Source organism: Chelonia mydas, chromosome 13 (genome assembly GCF_015237465.2).
Source record: "Chelonia mydas isolate rCheMyd1 chromosome 13, rCheMyd1.pri.v2, whole genome shotgun sequence".
Lineage (NCBI taxonomy): Eukaryota > Metazoa > Chordata > Testudines > Cheloniidae > Chelonia > Chelonia mydas.
In genome coordinates, this window is record NC_051253.2 from 40,837,289 (window position 1) to 40,855,931 (window position 18,643).

The 18,643-nt window shown below is 52.0% G+C and overlaps 2 protein-coding genes, 1 long non-coding RNA gene and 3 gene segments (V, D, J or C); 1 reads left to right on the forward strand and 5 right to left on the reverse strand.

The window, feature by feature from the left end:
- LOC102940154 (immunoglobulin epsilon heavy chain-like) overlaps positions 1 to 18,643 on the reverse strand; it is a 1,331,510-nt gene that overhangs the window by 735,395 nt on the left and 577,472 nt on the right. The window lies entirely within an intron of this gene.
- Positions 1 to 18,643, reverse strand: part of LOC119563587 — a 797,667-nt gene that overhangs the window by 715,363 nt on the left and 63,661 nt on the right.
- Positions 1 to 18,643, reverse strand: part of LOC119568011 — a 937,337-nt gene that overhangs the window by 353,298 nt on the left and 565,396 nt on the right.
- LOC102948108 overlaps positions 1 to 18,643 on the reverse strand; it is an 883,083-nt gene that overhangs the window by 327,790 nt on the left and 536,650 nt on the right. Inside the window, exon 4 of one of the 2 annotated variants that reach the window (XM_043526999.1) lies at positions 12,227 to 12,236. The exons of the other annotated variant lie outside the window; for it this stretch is intronic. Within the exon in view, the coding sequence (XP_043382934.1) occupies positions 12,227 to 12,236 (10 nt within the window). The remainder of the gene's footprint in view (positions 1 to 12,226; positions 12,237 to 18,643) is intronic. 2 annotated transcript variants of the gene reach the window in all.
- The window catches only part of LOC122462699, a 480,831-nt gene that overhangs the window by 278,712 nt on the left and 183,476 nt on the right, over positions 1 to 18,643 (forward strand). The gene's annotated exons all lie outside the window — the stretch shown is intronic.
- LOC119567837 lies at positions 14,203 to 17,083 on the reverse strand. The segment is given in 2 exon segments: positions 14,203 to 16,844; positions 16,930 to 17,083. Coding segments are annotated over 2 exon segments (441 nt in total).

The following is an 18,643-nucleotide window of genomic DNA, read 5'->3' on the forward strand; positions in this document are numbered from 1 at the left end:
GTAGCCCGCTGTATGTAACTGACTGAAGACTCAGACTTTACATTGCCCAGTCTGCTCCACTCTCCAGGGAGATCCCGCACCTGGCCATGGGAGAGCTCCTGTGTTCTCCCCCTTCCAGCCCACACCAGGAGCCACATTCTCTGAATCGCTCAGAGCCACGTATTCCAGGGTTCACAACCCACCCGGGTTCTACACAAGTTTGTGCTCCCGCCCCATGGAGTCACCTGAATGCGGCCAGAGCTTAGCAATTTCTCAGCGCACAGCTCCCCTGGTGACAGTCAGGGCCCGGGTCAGATTTTCCCAGCAGCTCCGCACCAACAAGCTGAAGTCAATTCAAATCCAGTTCTGCGTGTAAATGGAAGGCTGGCTCTTTGCCAGTTCTAACCCGGATTAAAATTTTTGATAGTTTCACCTCCAAATGTGGCAATGCGCACCTGTCAGAGCGGTTTTATACTGAGATTTGACCGCTGGGCCCTGAGTGAAAAGTGTCAGAGCTGAATGGAACATCCTGGAACCCAGGAGAGAGCGAGAGATAAAACTCTGTTTTACATTCCTACGGGGCAGAGAGCTGATGCAATGCATGGTGCATTAAAGCGCTCTCAATTTCTGCCTGGAAACAGCTTCTCCTTTCTGTACCAGTCCCTGCTCTGCTCTGTGGTACTGTGTAATTTCTCCTCCTGACGCAGTAACAGGCGGCGGTGTCTGCAGCTGTCAGCGAGCGGAGCTGCAGGGAGACCTGGTTCTTGGAGGTGTCTGCAGAGATGGTGACTCGGCCCCGGAGAGACGCGGCGTAGCCTGTCTCCCCGCTATTGTATGGATACACATACCCCATCCACTCCAGCCCTTTCCCGGGGGGTTGCCGAAGCCAGTGCCAATGGTAATGCTGCGTAGTGACGGAGAACCCGGAGACAGTACAGGTCAGGGTGAGGGTCTCTCCGGGCTTCACCGCTCCTGGGCCGGACTGGACCAGCTGCACCTGAGAGAGGACACCTGGGGAAAAAATACAAGGAAAGAATTAGCCACCGAAAGAATCTATGGATCTGTTCCAAATGCCCCTTCTGCCCCATAGACACTCACAGATGGGGGCGGAGAACAGGGAAAGGAAAAGAAGCAGAGATTTCATTCTTGTTTTCATGCAATTAGGGAAACTTCCCCAGCGGGCAGGACCGGGCAGTTCTGTGTCTGGGGGGAGGCTGAGGCTCCTAGAACCAGGGGTCTGGATTTAAACAGGAACCCCCGGGCAGGGATTTGCATGCGGGTTCCCCAGGGTGGGTATAAGAGATGACAGGGGCGAGCGCTCACTACATGGCGATGTCCCGTCGGGGACAGGTGCCCCCTTTAGACCCCGGAGAGACCCGCTCAGCTGCGCGCACCTGTAAACAGGAGGAGACTGTGTGAGGGTAGGAAGCCGGGTACTGAGCACAGGGCCTTGGGCTGGGACTCAGGAGAACCCGCGGGTCTGGGAAATGGCAGGTGGCCTCACCGAGGTGGGATAAACTAATTGGAAGGCCTGTGTCTTGGGGGTCCTGTCTGGTGAACTGGGGAGTCCCACATCCCCTTCGTGTCTTAGGGCGTGATCCGAAGCCCAGGGAAATGAGCTGGTGTGTTTCCTTTGGAGGAGCAGGGGGGCTATGGCATGTACTGAGTTCTTTTCCCCTCAAGCCATCTTTCCTCTCAGGACACGTAACTCGGGGCTGATTTTCGGAGGTATTGGGCACTTGCAGCTCCCATTGATTTCAGATAGAGCTCAGTGTGTGCTGAGTGATGATGACATTTACTCTCGTGGGACAACATGTCCTGAAGTGGCTTCTGAATTTAGGAGCCTGGAGACACAGAGAGCCTGGTTCCCAGGGGTGACACCCGCCCGCAGCGCCAGCTGAGGCCAATGAGAGATAACAGGCGCGGAGCATCTTCTGGAGATTTGGACCAAGGTGTGTCTCCAGGCTCCCAAATTCCCAAGGTGTGAAAACAAACAGAGACTAAAACTGCAGGAGAGGATGTGACCTGGAATCCATCTCTCTCTCTGACAGGGGCCAGCCCCCCAGGTTTAAGAGGATAAGTGTCCAAAATACGAGGTAGCCCAAACCACCACCCCTGTCTAAGTGAGTCTCTGGGTGCACATTTCAGTGAGCAGCAGGAGGAAGCGGAGTGTTTAAAATCCCTTGGTGGACGGAGCAGGGAGGGGGTGGGAAGGGCTGTACGTGGAGAAACGGGGTTGGCTCCTGAGACCCCACTGTGGGAAATGCCTCATCCCCTAGAGCACTGACTGATGTTCCAGTCGGCTGGCGCTTCCCCTTTTTGTGTCATTCCCGGCTTTGCTCTGTGTCACTGTGTGTGCCGCCCACAGTAACAGGTGGCGGTGTCTGCAGCTGCCAGGGAGCGGAGCTGGAGATAAGCTTCGTCCTTCGAAGTGTCCCTGGTGATGGTGACACGAGGTTTGAAAACCGAGTTATACTCTGTGGTTCCCCCGTTAACTGTATGTCGGATAAACCCCATCCACTCCAGCCCTTTCCCGGGGGCTGCCGGACCCAGCTCCAGGATTAGCTGCTGACGGAGACATCAGAGACTTTACAGACGATACTGAGGGTCCCTCCGGGCTTCCCCGCTCCCGGGCCGGGCTGGACCAGCTGCACCTGGGAAAGGACACCTGGGGAAAGGGAAAGAAAGAGAGTAATGAATGAATCACGGAACAAATCTATGGATCGGCCCCTATTTCCCTCCTTTCCCAGAGACACTCACAGGTGGGGGCAGAGAACAGGGAAAGGAAAAGCACCAGAGATTTCATTCTCGTTTTCATAGAATGAGGGAAGCGGGCAGGACAGGGCAGTTCTGTGTTTGGGGAGAGACAGAGGTTCCTATAGAACCGGGGGTTGGTATTCAAAGAGGAACCCCCCGGGGAGGGATTTGCTTGCGGGTTCCCCAGTGCGGGTATAAGAGACGGCAGGGGGTGGGCGCTCAGTACATGGCGATGCCCCTTTACAGCACAGAGAGGCGCTGTGCCCAGCTCAGCACACGTAGAATGACAGGAGGTGGTTGTGTGAGGGTAGGAAAGAGGGTCCAGAGGGCGGGGCCCTGGACTGGGACTCGGGAGAGCTCCGTGCGGGCAAGGTCACTAAATGGAGATAAACCAACAGGGAGCAGTCAAGCTCGGCTGTGGTGCCTGGTGGGTGGGAGAGTCACACAGCCCGTTTCTCTCTTAGACTGTGACCAAAAGCCCGTCGAAGTCAGTGGGTGTCTCTCCATTGAAGTAGCAGCTGTTGCAAAATGTGCTGGGCATTTAAAGTAAATAGAAACTATACAGAGACACTGCCAATAGAAATGAGACTCTCCTGGGAATTTCTGATGAGCCGCAACTGCAGGGATAGGGAGGCTGGTTTTAGGTACCACAGACTGACGAACCGGTTTCGGGAGAATGGAGGGAACTGGGGATCAAGGGGAGATGCAGCTGCTGGGGTTGATAAGAAGAAGGGCTGGGATCCTAGGCGCACAATGCTCAGAAATACTCTAGAGAAATAGGGTCTGTAGTCGGGTTTCAAACAGAGGGTTGAGTGTTTGAGTGCTGCCCTCTACTGGAAAGAAGGAGTCCTGCCGTGTGCGCGCGGGCTCACTAGCATCCTTGCTGGCCCCAAACAACCGGAGTTAATCATAGAACATCAGGGGTGGAAGGGACCTCTGGAGGTCATCTAGTCCAACCCCCTGCTCAAAGCAGGACCAATCCCCAGTTTTTGCCCCAGATCCCTAAATGGCCCCCTCAAGGATTGAACTCACAACCCTGGGTTTTTAGCAGGCCAAAGCTCAAACCACTGAGCTATCCCGTGAGGCTAGGTCAGTGTGTGTGTCTGTTTCAGGGAACTGAGTTGGGAGACTTTCTTCTCTCCTTTCCCTCATTCTCTGTATAATGCATCTTAAATTTTACTTACATTTTGTCTTGAAAGCCCTTCTGGGAGTCACAGAAATCCGGGCCATCTCACCCCTCCCCATTGCTCTCTGGGCAGAGTTCCTCACGGTGTGAAAAACAAACAGAGACTACAACTGCAGGAGAGGATCTGCCCTGGCGTCCATCTCTCTCTGACAGGGGCCAGCCCCCCAGGTTTAGGAGGATGGTTCCAAGATGCCCCTAGTGGAATATTGGGGCATCACCTGCCCAGAAGGGTTACTGGTTTCTGGTTTACCGGTTGGTTGATGAGCCGTGCACAGGGACTTTGAACTGAGAAATGTTATAAAATAATTTACAGTTCAATCCACGCACGGTCTCAGAAATTCTACTGTTGACTCCCACGGCGGATTCCTGCAGCACGAGTGGAATATTTTCATTGCGTGCGGGGTGTAGCAGTGGGTGATAGACATAGATAAACGTTTAATGTCTTAATTTCACCATCCTTATCATTTTCTCATACCAACCCTGTTCCTATGACCAGGCAGGATCATGCTGGGTCTCTTTCCCCCTCCCCCCCCAAAAAAACATCTTTGTTTGATATCCTTCAGGGAAGGCTAACCCCAGCCATAACCCTAAACCCAACTCTACACCCCATGGAAACTCAAAGACTAATCAAAACATGTATCTCATTTTATAACCTAACCTTATCCTAAACCTTAATCATAACCTTCCCTTAACTCTAACCCTACTCCTAACCTGATGCTCACCTTAAATCCTAATGCTAACACTAGCTGAGCCCCTAACTCTCATTTTAACCCGAACGATAACCCGAATCCTATTTCCGTAGACACTTCAGATAAATTATCTTCCTCTCTATCTGCTTCTGTCTATCTTTGAACCTCTTTTAGTGGCAGGACACTCTAATGTGAGGCGACTGGAGCCAGGGAGGTCGGGGGGGGGGGCAGGAGGAGGGGACAGAGGGGAGGCACCTCTGGGAAGCACCCAGGGGCGCCATCACAGCCCCACCACGAGCGGCCTTGCTAAGCAGTGCTTCCCTTTTCTCTGTGGGACATGTGCTATCTTCATTTGTATACAGCTGCTCGTAAACTTGTCTGAGCACTTCCAAGTAAAAATCAATAGCCAGAGCACAGCCGCTGGCTAATTTCACGGAGTGGCTGGCCGCTCCCCTTTCTCAGGGTCAAAATGACGATGAATTGGCCCTTGGGGAAGAGCACGAGCGAGCGAGAGAAACTGCAGCCCCTGCAGGATGAAAAGAGACTTTCTTACTGCACAGAGAGACACACAGACATGCCCACAGATGATCCCCAAAGGGAAATACAACAGAGAGACACACACACAGAGAGACACACAGACATTCTCTCTCACACAAACGCACACACACATTTCCCTCTATTTGTATTGCACTACATTTTCTTTCAGCCAAAAGAGCTTTTGCGTGTCTGTTTCTATGTAGCTTTCGGTGTCTATTCCTCTTACAATTTTAACACAAACACATATTTTGATTTAGTCCCTGGATTCGTAGCTTTTGAAGCTAGAAAGGACCATTAGCTTATCTGGTCTGACCTCCTGGGTATCACAGGCCACTGATTTCCCCCCAGATACCCTGGTATTGAACACAGTGATTTTAGTTAAACAACTAAAGCATTTCAGCCCACAGCCAACTAGCCTGTTTTGTGTCCCAGGTAGAGGATAGAAGAGTCAGAGATGCCAACAATGCCCAAGGCCGATACAATGGCCCGGAACTGATTAGGGGCAAGGAGGGTGTCCCTAGCCTCTCTTAGGCAGAAGCTGGAAATGGGCCACAGGGGGTGGATCACTTGGTGATTCCCTGTTCTGTTCATTCCCTCTGGGACACCTGGCATTGGCCACTGTCGGAGGACAGGATACTGGGCTGGATGGACCATTGGTCTGACCCAGTCTGGCCGTTCTTCTGTTAGGTGAGACTTGCCCAGATGATCCCAGCCGGCAAATCGCCCCACCCCCACCCCCCCACTGCAGAGGAAAGCGAACCCTCCTCCCAGGGTCCCAGTCACTAAATTTAACGTGATTGTTGGGGAAGTTCAAAGGGAAAACATTTCCTGAGAAAACAGGTGCTTTTAAAAAAATATCTGTTCTTCTGTATGTTCTTCGTAGTTCAGTTCAGAGCCTGTGTGTCCTGGGGGTTGAGCGATCTCTGCTACTCCGGATTCTCTGTTTTGTTTAGAAAAGGCTTCCCCTGTTTGTATCAGTCCCTGTTTTGCTCTGGGTCACTGGCGTAGTAATAGGTGGGGGTGTCTGCGGCGGTCAGCGAGAGCAGCTGACGGGACTGGGAGACCTGGTTCTTGGAAGCATCTGCAGAGATGGTGACTCGGCATCGGAGAGACGGGCCGTAGCCTGTGCCCCCGTTACAGGGATAAACCTCTCCCAGCTACTCCAGCCCAATTCAGGGGTATTAATGAGTATGAATGAAGACCCCGGAGACAGCGCAGGTCACTGTGTGGGTCTTTCCGAGCCTCACCGCTCCCGGGATGGCCTGGACGAGTTGCACCTGAGAGAGGACACCTGGGAAAAGCAGAACAAAGCAAGGGAAGAATTAGCCACTTGTTGAATCCCTGGATCTGTCCCTAATTCCGTTTCCCCCCGTTCTCCCAGAGACACTCACAGGCAGGGGGCAGAGAACAGGGAAAGGATAAGCAACAGCTAATTCATTCTCCTTTTCACACAATGAGGGAAACTCTCCAGTGGGCAGGAACGGGCAGTTTTGTGTCTAGGGAGAGACTGGGGCTCCTAGAACCAGGGGTTTGGATTTAACCAGGAACCCCCGGGGGCAGGGATTTGCATGCGGGTTCCCCAGGACGGGTATAAAAGATGGCGGGGGTGAGCGCTCAGTACATGGCGATGTCCCCTCGGGGACAGGGGTCCCCTTTCCACCCCAGAGAGACCGTGCGCTCAGCTCAGCCCACATGTAATGACAGGAGCTGGTGCTGTGTGAGGATAGGATGGTGGGACCACAGGGCCTGGACTGAGACTCTGCAGAACCCTCTGGGTCAGGGATTTGCATGGAGGTTTCACCCAATGGAGATAAACCGGCAGGGAGACCTCGAGCAAGGTAGAACTTGTCTGTTGGGTCTTAAGGTGTGATCCAATAGCCAATGAAGTCACTGGTTGTCTGTGCACTGGAGCAGTGGCTATCGCAAAATGAGCCGGGCAAATAATGGCCTAAAATACAAACAATTCACAGACAGTGTCAATAAAATTGAGACTCCCTCAGGAATGCCTGAACATAAGAACGGCCAGAGCAAAGGCCCATTTAGCCGAGTATCCTGTCTTCCAACAGCGGCCAGTGCCAGGTGCCCCAGAGGGAATGAACAGAACAGGGAATCATCAAGTGATCCATCCCCTGTCACCCATTCCCAGCCTCTGGCAAATAGAGGCTGCTAGGGACACCATCCCTGCCCAGCCTGGCTAACAGCCATTGATGGACCTATCCTCCATGAACTTCTCTAGTTCTTTTTTGAACCGTTTTATAGACTTGGTCTTCACAGCATCCTCTGGCAGAGAGTTCCACAGGTTGCCTGGTGGGGAACGAGCCACAACTGCAGGGTGAGAAAGCCTGATTTTAGACCTCTGTCTGACAAACAGCCTGAATTAAGGGAGAGGCAACTGGGCATCACGGAGAAGATACAACTTCGAGCTTTGTCAGAATGAGGACTGTGACTACCTGGACACAGAAATGAGAGATACACTAGAGACATGTACCAGATTTTGTAGACACTCATCAAAGAGCATAGGCTTGTGTGAGTCCGAACTCCTGATGGCTAGAAGGAGACATGGTCAGTGTGTGTGTCTTTGTGTGTGTGTGTGTTCATCACTTCTTCCTGCTTTGGAGTGGAATGAGTCCTTTTCCATGTCTCTCTTTACAGAGAACAAAGTTGAGTAAACACAATTTATTCCCTTCCGCCTCCTATAAGTATCCCCAGTGCCTCAGCCACTACCGGAGAAATTGCTGTCAAGGGACCCTGAATAGGTGTGTGGAAACTACTTCCCCTTTTTGTAGGAATGTTTTGCTCTGTGTCACTGTGTGTGTGTCTGGCGCAGGGACAGGTGGCGGGGTCTGCAGCTGTCAGCGGGCGGAGCTGCAGGGGGACCTGGTTCTTGGCGGTGTCTGCAGAGATGGTGGGTCGGCCTTGGAGAAGTGGGGCGTAGCCTGTGCTCCCGCCGTATGGATACACCCATCCCATCCTGACTTCGGCCCTGTCCCGGGACGCTGCCGGATCCAGTGCCAGCCGTTATCGCTGCTAATGGAGGTCCCGGGGACAGCGCAGGTCAGTGTGCGGGTGTCTCCGGGCTTCACCGCTCTTCGGCCGAAGTGGACCAGCTGGGGAACGGACAGGACACGGACGGAAATTAGAGTTGGATCGTGACTAGCCTAAGGGCTCGGCGATCATTTCCTCACCGCCTCCCCTAGACACTCACAGGGCCAGACCGACAGCAACAGCAGAGCAGATGACAAAGATTTCATCTATGAGTATGAGACTCAAACAAAGAAAATCCAGTTCCCCGGCAGCCAAGAGCGTGTGAGAAGCCAGGGTTTGCCGTTTTATGGGGGAACCTGGAGCTGAGATTTGCATAAACATCACACCCCGGCCACCGCACTTGAATAGAAGCTCTTAGAAAGTGCGATCTCTAGCTACTGCTGTTCAGTCAGTCTCTAATTTGCGTCCACTTTGCGTTTTTCTATCTATCTATCTATCTATCTATCTATCTATCTATCTATCTATCTATCTATCTATCTATCTATCTATCCCCATCCACCCCTCTATCTATCTATCTATCTATCTATCTATCTATCTATCTATCTATCTATCCCCATCCACCCCTCTATCTATCTATCTATCCATCTATCCCCATCCACCCCCTCTATCTATCTATCTATCTATCTATCTATCTATCTATCTATCTATCTATCTATCTATCTATCCCCATCCACCTATCTATCTATCTATCTATCTATCTATCTATCTATCTATCTATCTATCCCCATCCACCCCTCTATCTATCTATCTATCTATCTATCTATCCCCATCCACCCCCTCTATCTATCTATCTATCTATCTATCTATCTATCTATCTATCTATCTATCTATCTATCTATCTATCTATCTATCTATCTATCTATCCCCATCCACCCCTCTATCTATCTATCTATCTATCTATCTATCCCCATCCACCCCCTCTATCTATCTATCTATCTATCTATCTATCTATCTATCCCCATCCACCCATCTATCTATCTATCTATCTATCTATCTATCTATCTATCTATCTATCCCCATCCACCCCTCTATCTATATATCTATCTATCTATCTATCTATCTATCTATCTATCTATCTATCTATCTATCTATCTATCCCCATCCACCCCTCTATCTATCTATCTATCTATCTATCTATCTATCTATCTATCTATCTATCTATCTATCTATCCCCATCCACCCCCTCTATCTATCTATCTATCTATCTATCTATCTATCTATCTATCTATCTATCTATCTATCTATCTATCCCCATCCACCCCCCATCTATCTATCTATCTATCTATCTATCTATCTATCTATCTATCTATCTATCTATCTATCTATCTATCTATCGCCATACTCTCTTTCTCTCTCTCTCTCTCTCTCGCTCACTCGCTCGCTCTCTCTCCTGGCGTCCATCACCATACATTTCTCGTGCATATTTGTGATTTTAAAGTTGTTGGTCCTCAGAGATCAAATGACCACAGAGCGCTTTATTTTGCAAAAACAACTGTGTCCCCCTCCTGTACACAGATGTACAAGTCCTTTCCCTCCTCCTGACACCATGAAAACCTGCAAACCACAGGCCAGGCCGCAAGGGAACTGTTGGCGTTTCCCAGACAGGCTGCTGTAGAATTAACTCTGGGCCCCTCCGGGCTTTCATCGCCTTGGGTTGGGGTCGGTGGGACTCCGTTCTGCTCGGGCACAGCGCACCCTTCTGGTGAGACCCAAAGCTGCAGCTGCTGCTGATGGAAGGGCGGGGTCAGTGCTGCCCGGAGGTCGGAATGAGAAGTCGGGGTGGGAAGGGGAAATTCCTCAGTTTGCCCCTAGCGCTTCAGACACAACTTCTAGCCATGAGCTCCAGAGTCCTCTCCGCGAAGAGCGCCGGTTTCCCTGCCTGTCCCCGCCCCTTGTTTCCCCCCAGAGCAGCAAGAGCTCCCTAGACCAGCCCTACTGTAGTGCGGTGGGTGAGTGGAAAACCACTGGGTACTAGGGTGGCCAGGTGTCCCAATTTTATAAGGACAGTCCTGATATTTGGGGCTTTGTCTTATATAGGTGCCTATTACCCCCATCCCTGTCCCGATTTTTCACACTTGCTGTCTGGTCATCCTACTGGTGACAGGACTAGGGATGGTGCCCTGTTGCTTATTTCTATATTAACATTAAACAATGACCTCGCAAGCTGACCTAGCTATCAAATATATGGGCTTCTGATGTAATCCTAGCAATGGGATTTTACTATTAATTTTACTAAAGCCATTACAGGCATCACCCAAGATCATGCCCCACGGTGCTGGGCGCTGTAGAGACTCACAGTGAGAGAAAGTTCCTGCTCAAAGAGCTTTCGATCAAACCAGGGAAGTCCCTAGTTGTACAGAAGGGGAACTGAGGCAGAGGGAAAGATGAAGTAAATCCCCCAAGGTCACTCAGGGAGCCTCAGGCAGAGATGAGAATTGAACCCAAATCTTCTTAAACCGAGCCCAGCACCTTTAAGGTAAAACCGCCCTTCCTCTAGCGAAAAATTGAAATTTGGGGACTGATATTCAGAGGCGTTGGGCACCTGCAGCTTCCATTGACCTCAGCTGGGGTGTGCTTGGGGGAGTCTGACATTTGTTCCCTTTCCACCACATTTGCTAAAAGAGGCTTCTGGTGAGTTTGGGAATCTCCCTCTTTGTGTCCCAATTCGAGACACGACGAACCTGGTTCTCAGGGGTGACACCCGCCCACAGCTCCAACCGAGGCCCGTGAGAGATTCAAGTATTGAGCATCTTCCAGAGATTACACCCAGAGTGTCTCGGGCTAAAGTGTCCAAAAATGAGGTAGCCCAAACCATCGGTCCTCCCTCCCTGAATCCCTGGGTGCAGCACAAGGAAACGGAGTGTTTGAAATTCCTTGGTGGGAGGGGCTGAGAGGAGGTGGAATATAGAGGAGAATTGGAGGTGGCAATAGCCTGTGTGTCTCATCCCCGAGAGCAGGGGTCTCAAACAGGCCGCCGCGGGGTTATTTTCTGTGGCCCCCCCTGCAGCATTTACCTAGAGCGGCTCCGGCACTGCGCGCACCGGGGGCAGGGCAGGCTCCCTGTCTGTCTGCCTGCCCTCCCTGTCCCCACGCTGCTCCCGGAAGCGGCCAGGACATGGGGTGGAGGGGGGGCGGGCAGGGGTCTGTGTATTGCCCTAGCCGCTCCGCCAGGTACCTCCCCCTAAGCTCCCATTGGCCGCAGTTTCCCGTTCCCGGCCAATGGGAGCTTCGGGGGAGGTACCCCGAGGAGCGGCCAGGGCAACACACAGACCCCTATGCACCCCATCCCCCAGGTCCCGGCCGCTTCCCGGTCTGGCGCGGGGGCAGGGCAGGCAGACAGGGAGCCTGCCCTGCCCCCGGTGCGCGCAGGGCCGGACCGCCACCCTAACCCCTCCTGCAGAGGAACCCCCTGCTCTGAGCCCCCTGCCGTACCCCTCACCCTTCCTGCACCCCAACCCCCTGCCCTGAGCTGCCTGCCGCACCCTGCACCCCTCCTGCAGCCCCTGGGGGCAGGGAGGGGGCAGAGTTGGGGTGGGGATTTCAGGGAAGGGGTTGGAATGGGGGCAGGGAAGGGGTGGGAAGAGGCGGGGCAGGGGTGAGGCCTCACAGAAGGGGTGGAGTGGTGGCGGGGCAGGGCAGGGGGCAGGGGTTGGAGTGGGTGGTCAATGGTGCAGCCCTCGGGCTAACGTACTAGTCCTCATGCGACCCTGCTCCTCATTTGAGTTTGAGACCCCTGCCCTGGAGCACAAAATGAATCCTAAAGTTGGATGACTGTTTAGAAATCTGCTTCCCTTTTTGTGCCAGGCCCTGTTTTGCTCTGTGTCACCGTGTATCGAGCACAGTAATAGGTGGCGGTGTCTGTGGCTGTCAGGGAGCGGAGCTGGAGATAAACTTCGTCCTTCGAGGTGTCCCTGGTGATGGTGACACGAGGTTTGAAAACCGAGTTATACTCTGTGGTCCCGCCTGCTGCAGAGCTCCGGATAAGCCCCATCCACTGAAGCCCTTTCCCAGGCGGCTGCCGGACCCAGCTCCAATGGTAGTCACTGACAGAGACACCAGAAACTTTACAGGTGATACGCAGGGTCTCTCCGGGCTCCACCGCTCCTGGGCCGGACTGGACCAGCTGCACCTGGGAGAGGACACCTGGGGAAAGGGAAACAAAGAGAAGATTGAATTATTCACTGAACGAATCTATGGATCTGCCCCTATTTTTCCCATTGGCCCGTAGACACTCACAGCTGGGGGCGGAGAACAGGGAAAGGAAAAGCAACAGATATTTCATTCTCATTTTCATGCAATGAGGGGAATTCCCAGTGGGCATGACCAGGCAATTCTGTGTCTGGGGAGAGACTGCGGCTCCTAGAACCAGGGGGTTTGGATTTAAACAGGACCCCCAGGGGCAGGGATTTGCATGCGGGTTCCCCAGGGCGGGTATAACAGATGACGCGGGTGAGCGCTCAGTACATGGCGATGTCCTCTCAGGGACGGGTTCCCCTTTGCACCCCAGAGAGACCGTGCCCTCAGCTCAGCGCACATGTAATGACAGGAGGAGGCTGTGTGAGGGTAGCAAGAAGGAGGAGAGGGCCCTGGGCTGGGACTCAGCGAACCCGCTGTGCCCAGAATTAGTTGGATAAACTATTTGCAAGGCCTGTATCTCTTGGGCGTGCTGTCTGGTGAACTGGGGAGTCCAAGTTAAACATGGACTTCCCACCTCACCTAGTAGTTGTAAAATGTGTGGGCCCCCGGTGGCATCATAGCAGTGAAATCTTATTTTCTTACAAACTCTTTATTTCAGCAGTTTTAAGCAGTTTACAAATCCCTGCCGCCTAAACCTCAAAAGCAAAGCAGCCATTGCAACAGTTGGCTTTTGAGTGAAGAGACATTACACAGATTCCACAGGAATGCAGCCGTCAGATCTTTCAATTTACGAGGGTGTTACCACATTACCGAGCGAATATAATTACACCACCTGTCACTTCTAGTGATTTTATTAAATTGAGTGAAATTTCTATGTGCACATGTTTAAAAGCCCAGGTATGTCTATCGAAAGTTAATGTTAAAAAAAATGACGTGTCCTTGTTTTTGTTTTGTTTTGTTTTGTTTTTGCAGGTGAATGTACTTTAAGTACTGAATAAAAAGTATTCAGATATCTAAATATGTACCTGTCCTCCATTTAGTTTGCTGTCTAGGTAAATGGTGTGTTAATTTCTCCATCACCGAATCCTGAGCCTCGCATCTTTTTTGAACCGTTACTCAATGGTTGGGCAGTTTTTCTTTTTCCAATGAGAGGCTACCAATAGCCAACCTGCTACCAGAAGATGAGAGATTAATTCTTTATATCGTTTGTTGCAATCATTTCCACTTGGAAGCTGCAGGAGAATTTCATAAGAACATAAGAGCGGCCATACTGGGTCAGACCAAAGGTCCATCCAGCCCAATATCCTGTCTACCCACAGTGGCCAATGCCAGGTGCCCCAGAGGGAGGGAACCTAACAGGTAATGATCAAATGATCTCTCTCCTGCCATCCATCTCCACCCTCTGACGAGCAGAGGCTAGGGACATCATTCCTTACCTTCTAGAGGATCATTTGGTAACGAATATCCAAAAATTGGTGATATCTGCTTATGGATTGCAATTCTATAAGCAGTAGTGACTGGACATGTCTACATATATGCAAGAAAACTCCTCTTTCACCACAAGTTCTCCAACATTTATCTTCATTCAGCCTCTATAGTTTTTTTTTAAACATAACTGGTGCAAGGTACTGTTGAAACAGTATACTAAATAAATTTTATTTTATTGTGCTACACACTGACAGTGCTGGTTCTTTTCCAGATCAAATCCTGTTCCTTGGGGTAATTTGTCTACCCACACCTTTCCCCCCAGTGACTTATGAATGAGATCTTATTGTTAATTTTAGAGAAGACGTTTCAGTCTCCAACCAAGACCATGGAGCTGAGGGCTACATAGACCGCAATAAGAAAAGGAGGACTTGTGGCACCTTAGAGACTAACAAATTTATTTGAGCATAAGCTTTCTTGAGCTACAGCTCACTTCATCAGATGCATTCAGTGGAAAATACAGTGGGGAGATTTATATACATAGAGAACACGAAGCAATGGGTGTTGCCGTACACACTGTAACGACAAGTCCCTATTTGTGTAGCAGTTGAGACAGATCAGATGACTTACTCAAGGACGCTGTAACAAGTCTCTGGCGGACACAAGAATGGAACCCGAAGTCTTTTGAAAACCGAGTCCGGCTCCTTTACCTTCAAGCATCTTTTTTCTCAGACACATTTTCGTTCGGGGCTGATTTTCGGAGGTATTTGGCACCTGCAGCTCCCCTTGATTTCAGGTAGAGCTCAGTGTGTGCTGAGTGAGGGTGAAATGTACTCCTTTGGGGCAACATGTCCTGAAGTGGTTTCTGAATTTGGGAGTCTCGATATTTGGGGACCAGCCTGAGACACAGAGGGTCTGCTTCCCAGGGGTGACACCCGCCCGAGGCTCCAGCTGAGGCCCAGGAGAGGTGCAGGTGCTGAGTATCTTCTGGAGATCGGTCCCGAAATGGTATCAGTGAAATGCCCAAAATACGAGGTAGCCCAAACCATCACCCCCGCCTCGGTGAATCCCTGGGTGTACATTTCAGTGCGAAACAGGAGGAAGAGGAGTGTCTAAAACTCCTCGGTGTCAGGGCCTGGGATGTAGGCGAGTAACGGAGGTGGTAGCTGAGACCCCACTGTCGGCAATGCCCTGCCTGTCTCACCCCCTAGACTAGAGCATGAATTGAGTGTTCAGGTCGGCTGACTATTTAGAAATCCGCTTCCCCTTTTTCTGCCAGGCCCGGCTCGGCTCCCTGTCACCGTGTGTCGGGCACAGTAATAGGTCCCGGTGTCTGCAGCTGTCAGCGAGCGGAGCTGGAGACAAATTTCGTCTTTCGAAGTGTCCCTGGTGATGGTGACACGAGGTGTGAGAGCCGAGTTGTCTGTGGTCCCCCGTTAGCAGTATCCCGGATGCGCCCCATCCACTCCAGCCCTTTCCCACGGGGCTGCCGGACCCAGCTCCAATAGTAGCTGCTGACGGAGACATCAGAGACTCTACAGGTGACACTGAGGGTCGCTCCCGGCTTCACCGCGCACGGGCCGGACTGGACCAGCTGCACCGGGGAGAGGACACCTGGGGAAAGGGAAACAAAGAGAGGAATGAATGAATCACAGAACGAATCTAATGATCGGTCCCTAATGTCCCTCCTCTCCCAGAGACATTCACAGCTGTGGGCAGAGAACAGGGAAAGGAAAAGCAACAGAGATTTCATTCTCGGTTTCATGCAGTGAGGGAAACTCCCCAGCGGGCAGGACCGGGCAGTTCTGTGTCTGGGGAGAGACTGAGGCTCCTAGAACCAGGGGTTTGTATTTAAACAGGAACCCCGGGGCAGGGATTTGTATGCGGGTGTCACGCAGCGGGGATGGGAGATGAAAGGGGCTGGCGGGGGGGGGGGGGGGCTGTATGCATAGGGGAGAAGCAGCGAGTGGGGTTACAGCTCCTGCTCTCTACGTAAATGTGTGAGAGATTTGATGACAACACAGAAGTCTCGACTCTTTGGTGCCGATTTACCCACTGGAAGAGGAGCTGCAGTGTGTGTGGCTAAAAATTCTGCTGGGAGAACGTCAGCCAATGTGATCGGGAAAACGGGAAACACACACACAGATTTTCCTCTATTTGTATTACACTACATTTTCTTTCATCTTTTTTCTCACTCTCTGTCAATAGTTACACAGTTATTTCAATATATTGTAAAGACATCATCTCATTAGATTAAGAATGAGATAATTCAGCAACATCTGAGAGAAATCTTGTCTTGTTTTCTGGTGCGCGAAGGGCGGTATAGGTTGGACATTAGGAAAAAACTTCCCAGCTGTCAGGGTGGTTGGGCACTGGAATAAACTGCCCAGGGAGGTTGTCGAGTCTCCATCATTGGAGGTTTTTAAGAGCAGGTTAAAAAAATACCTGTCAGGGATGGTCTAGATAATACTTAGTTCTGCCATGAGTGCTGATGTCTGGACTAGATGACCTCTCCAGGTCCCTTCCAGTCCTAGGGTTGTGTGATTTTATGTCCTGGGGAATAGGGATTTCTAAGCAGGGGTCTCACATTCACATATCTTCTGTGTGTAGGTGGGTGGGTGTGTTCCTGCTGCTCCCTGCCGGAGGGACTGAAACCTGCCAGGGTCCGTGTGTGTGCAGGGGACGGGTCTGCACTCAGCACTCCCTGCTGAACCGGCCTCTCTGCTCTGCTTTGAATCCGCTTCCCCTTTTTGTACGGGTCCCTGCTTTGCTCCGGGTCACTGTGTAGCCTCTGGCGCAGTAATAGGTGCCGGTGTCTGCAGCTGTCAGCGAGCCCAGCCGCAGATAATACTTGGTGTTGGAAGAATCCACGGTGATGGTGATTCGGCCTTGGAGAGACGGGTTGTAGCTTGTGCTCCCGCTCCAGTATCCCATCCACTCCAGCCCTTGGCCCGGAGCCTGGCGTATCCAGTTCCACCCGTAGCTGCTGGTGACGGTGCCCCCGGTGACAGTGCAGGTGAGTGTGAGGGTCTCTCCGGGCTTCACCACCCCCGGGCCGGACTCCTGGAGCCGGAGCTGGGACAGGACACCTGGGAAAAGCAGGGATCGGTCAGATTCAAACTCACCTTCCCCCCAAATCAGGGCGGCCTCCCGCAGCCTCCCGCAGCCACTCACCCGGGGCCAGAGCCAGGAGGAGCAGGGGCAGGAGCAGAGAGTTCATTGTGCGCTAGGCGGGGACAACAAAGCGCTCGCAAGGGGCAGCTCAGCGCCTGGGGGACACGGCGGGTCTGAGCGCCCCGGGGCCGCTACTTCAACCCAGAGCCCGGAGCGGGGATTTGCATAACGTGGCAGCGCCCCAGGAAGGAGAGAGAGAGCGAGCCGATAAAAAGGCCGGGCGGGGCTCTGCCTCTGTGTCCACACTAGACAGACAGAGGCAGTGAGTTAGACAAAGACACACAGAGACAGATAAATGCTTGGCTAGTGGACTGAAGAAGAGGAAAGTGCAAACACCCATAATTAATGGAATTTAAACTCTCACCTCCCCTCTTCCCCCCCCCCCCCCCCCCCCATCAGTTTCTGGTGTCCACTGATTCGTGTAAACAAAGGAGGGCCTGAAGAGCTCGAATTCTGGGGCCAGGAACGTCAGTTATTTAGCACCTTTCCCTGTTTCAAAGCCCCAGACACTTTCCCCGATGTGTCCCAGACTCAGCAGGTTTGGATTATTGATGGTTGCTTGTTCGTTATTGATTGTTGATGGGACGAACAAGTACCGGAGCTAGGTGGGCAGTTAGCTCGCTCTGTTACGTTATTAAGGGGGAACTGGAGGTTCAGATCCCCTAGACTCTCACTCTAATATTTCCCAGGACAAGGGGCTCAGTTTGTGGTGGGCTTTAGCCACTGCTCTTCTTCTCCATGACAACACGTTGGCAGAAGGGTTTGTACAACTTTAAATAGGCTCAGAGATCTTTCATGCCAGCGCTGGAGATGGGGCACTTTGGCTGGGGGCAGCGGTTTATGCCGGGAATCGCTATGTGAAATAATCTCGAATTGGCACCACGATCTGCATCCCAGCCCCTGAACTGACACACCAGTTTTGCAGCTGAACTGACTGTATGGGGGCTTTAGCCCAGACTCATTATTCAGCTTCGAACCAAGTCCCTGGTGTAACCTTCGCTGTGGCGCCCCTAGTGATGGCTGCATAATGGATCATTTATGTGATGTGTCTGGTCCTTTCCACCCGCCTGCGGGAATACACTCCGCATTACAGTCCTTGGCTATGTCTATACAGAGGTAGAGCGCTGCAGGGAAAGCGCTGCTGCTGTGTGGTCACACTTGCTCCTTGTGACGGTGGAGCATGTCTACATTAGCAGCTCTTGCAACGCCACAGAGAGCCGTGCATTGTGGTAGCCACCCCAGTGAGCAAGTGGATGCAGCCTGCACTGGAAAGGGTTTGCAGTGCCTAACGGGGCAGGCACAGCGTCACGCGATGCAGGATTCCCGATCCCATTGTTCCATGGGCATCCTAAGAGATTGCCAGCTGCGTTTCAAATGGGGGATGGGGTGGGAGGTGAGTGTGACAGGGAATGTGTTGTGTGTATTTGGGGGGACAGACATTGTGTTTTGGGGGCAGAGTGTCATCAGGCTATCTTGCTGCTTTGTGTCCCAGGGCAGAGAAGCAGCCGGCTGCCAGACACGGAGCTTTGAAAGGGGATAACCCCATGCCTGCGGCCAAGTTCCAGAGGATGACCAGAGTGGTCATTTGACTTCAAGGGATTATGGGACGTTTCTGGAGGCCAATCACAATGTAGTAATGCAACACGTTGTCCACACCGACACCCCGGTGCTTCAGCCTGGGTGCAGCAAGCTCTATGCTTCTCATGGAGGTGGA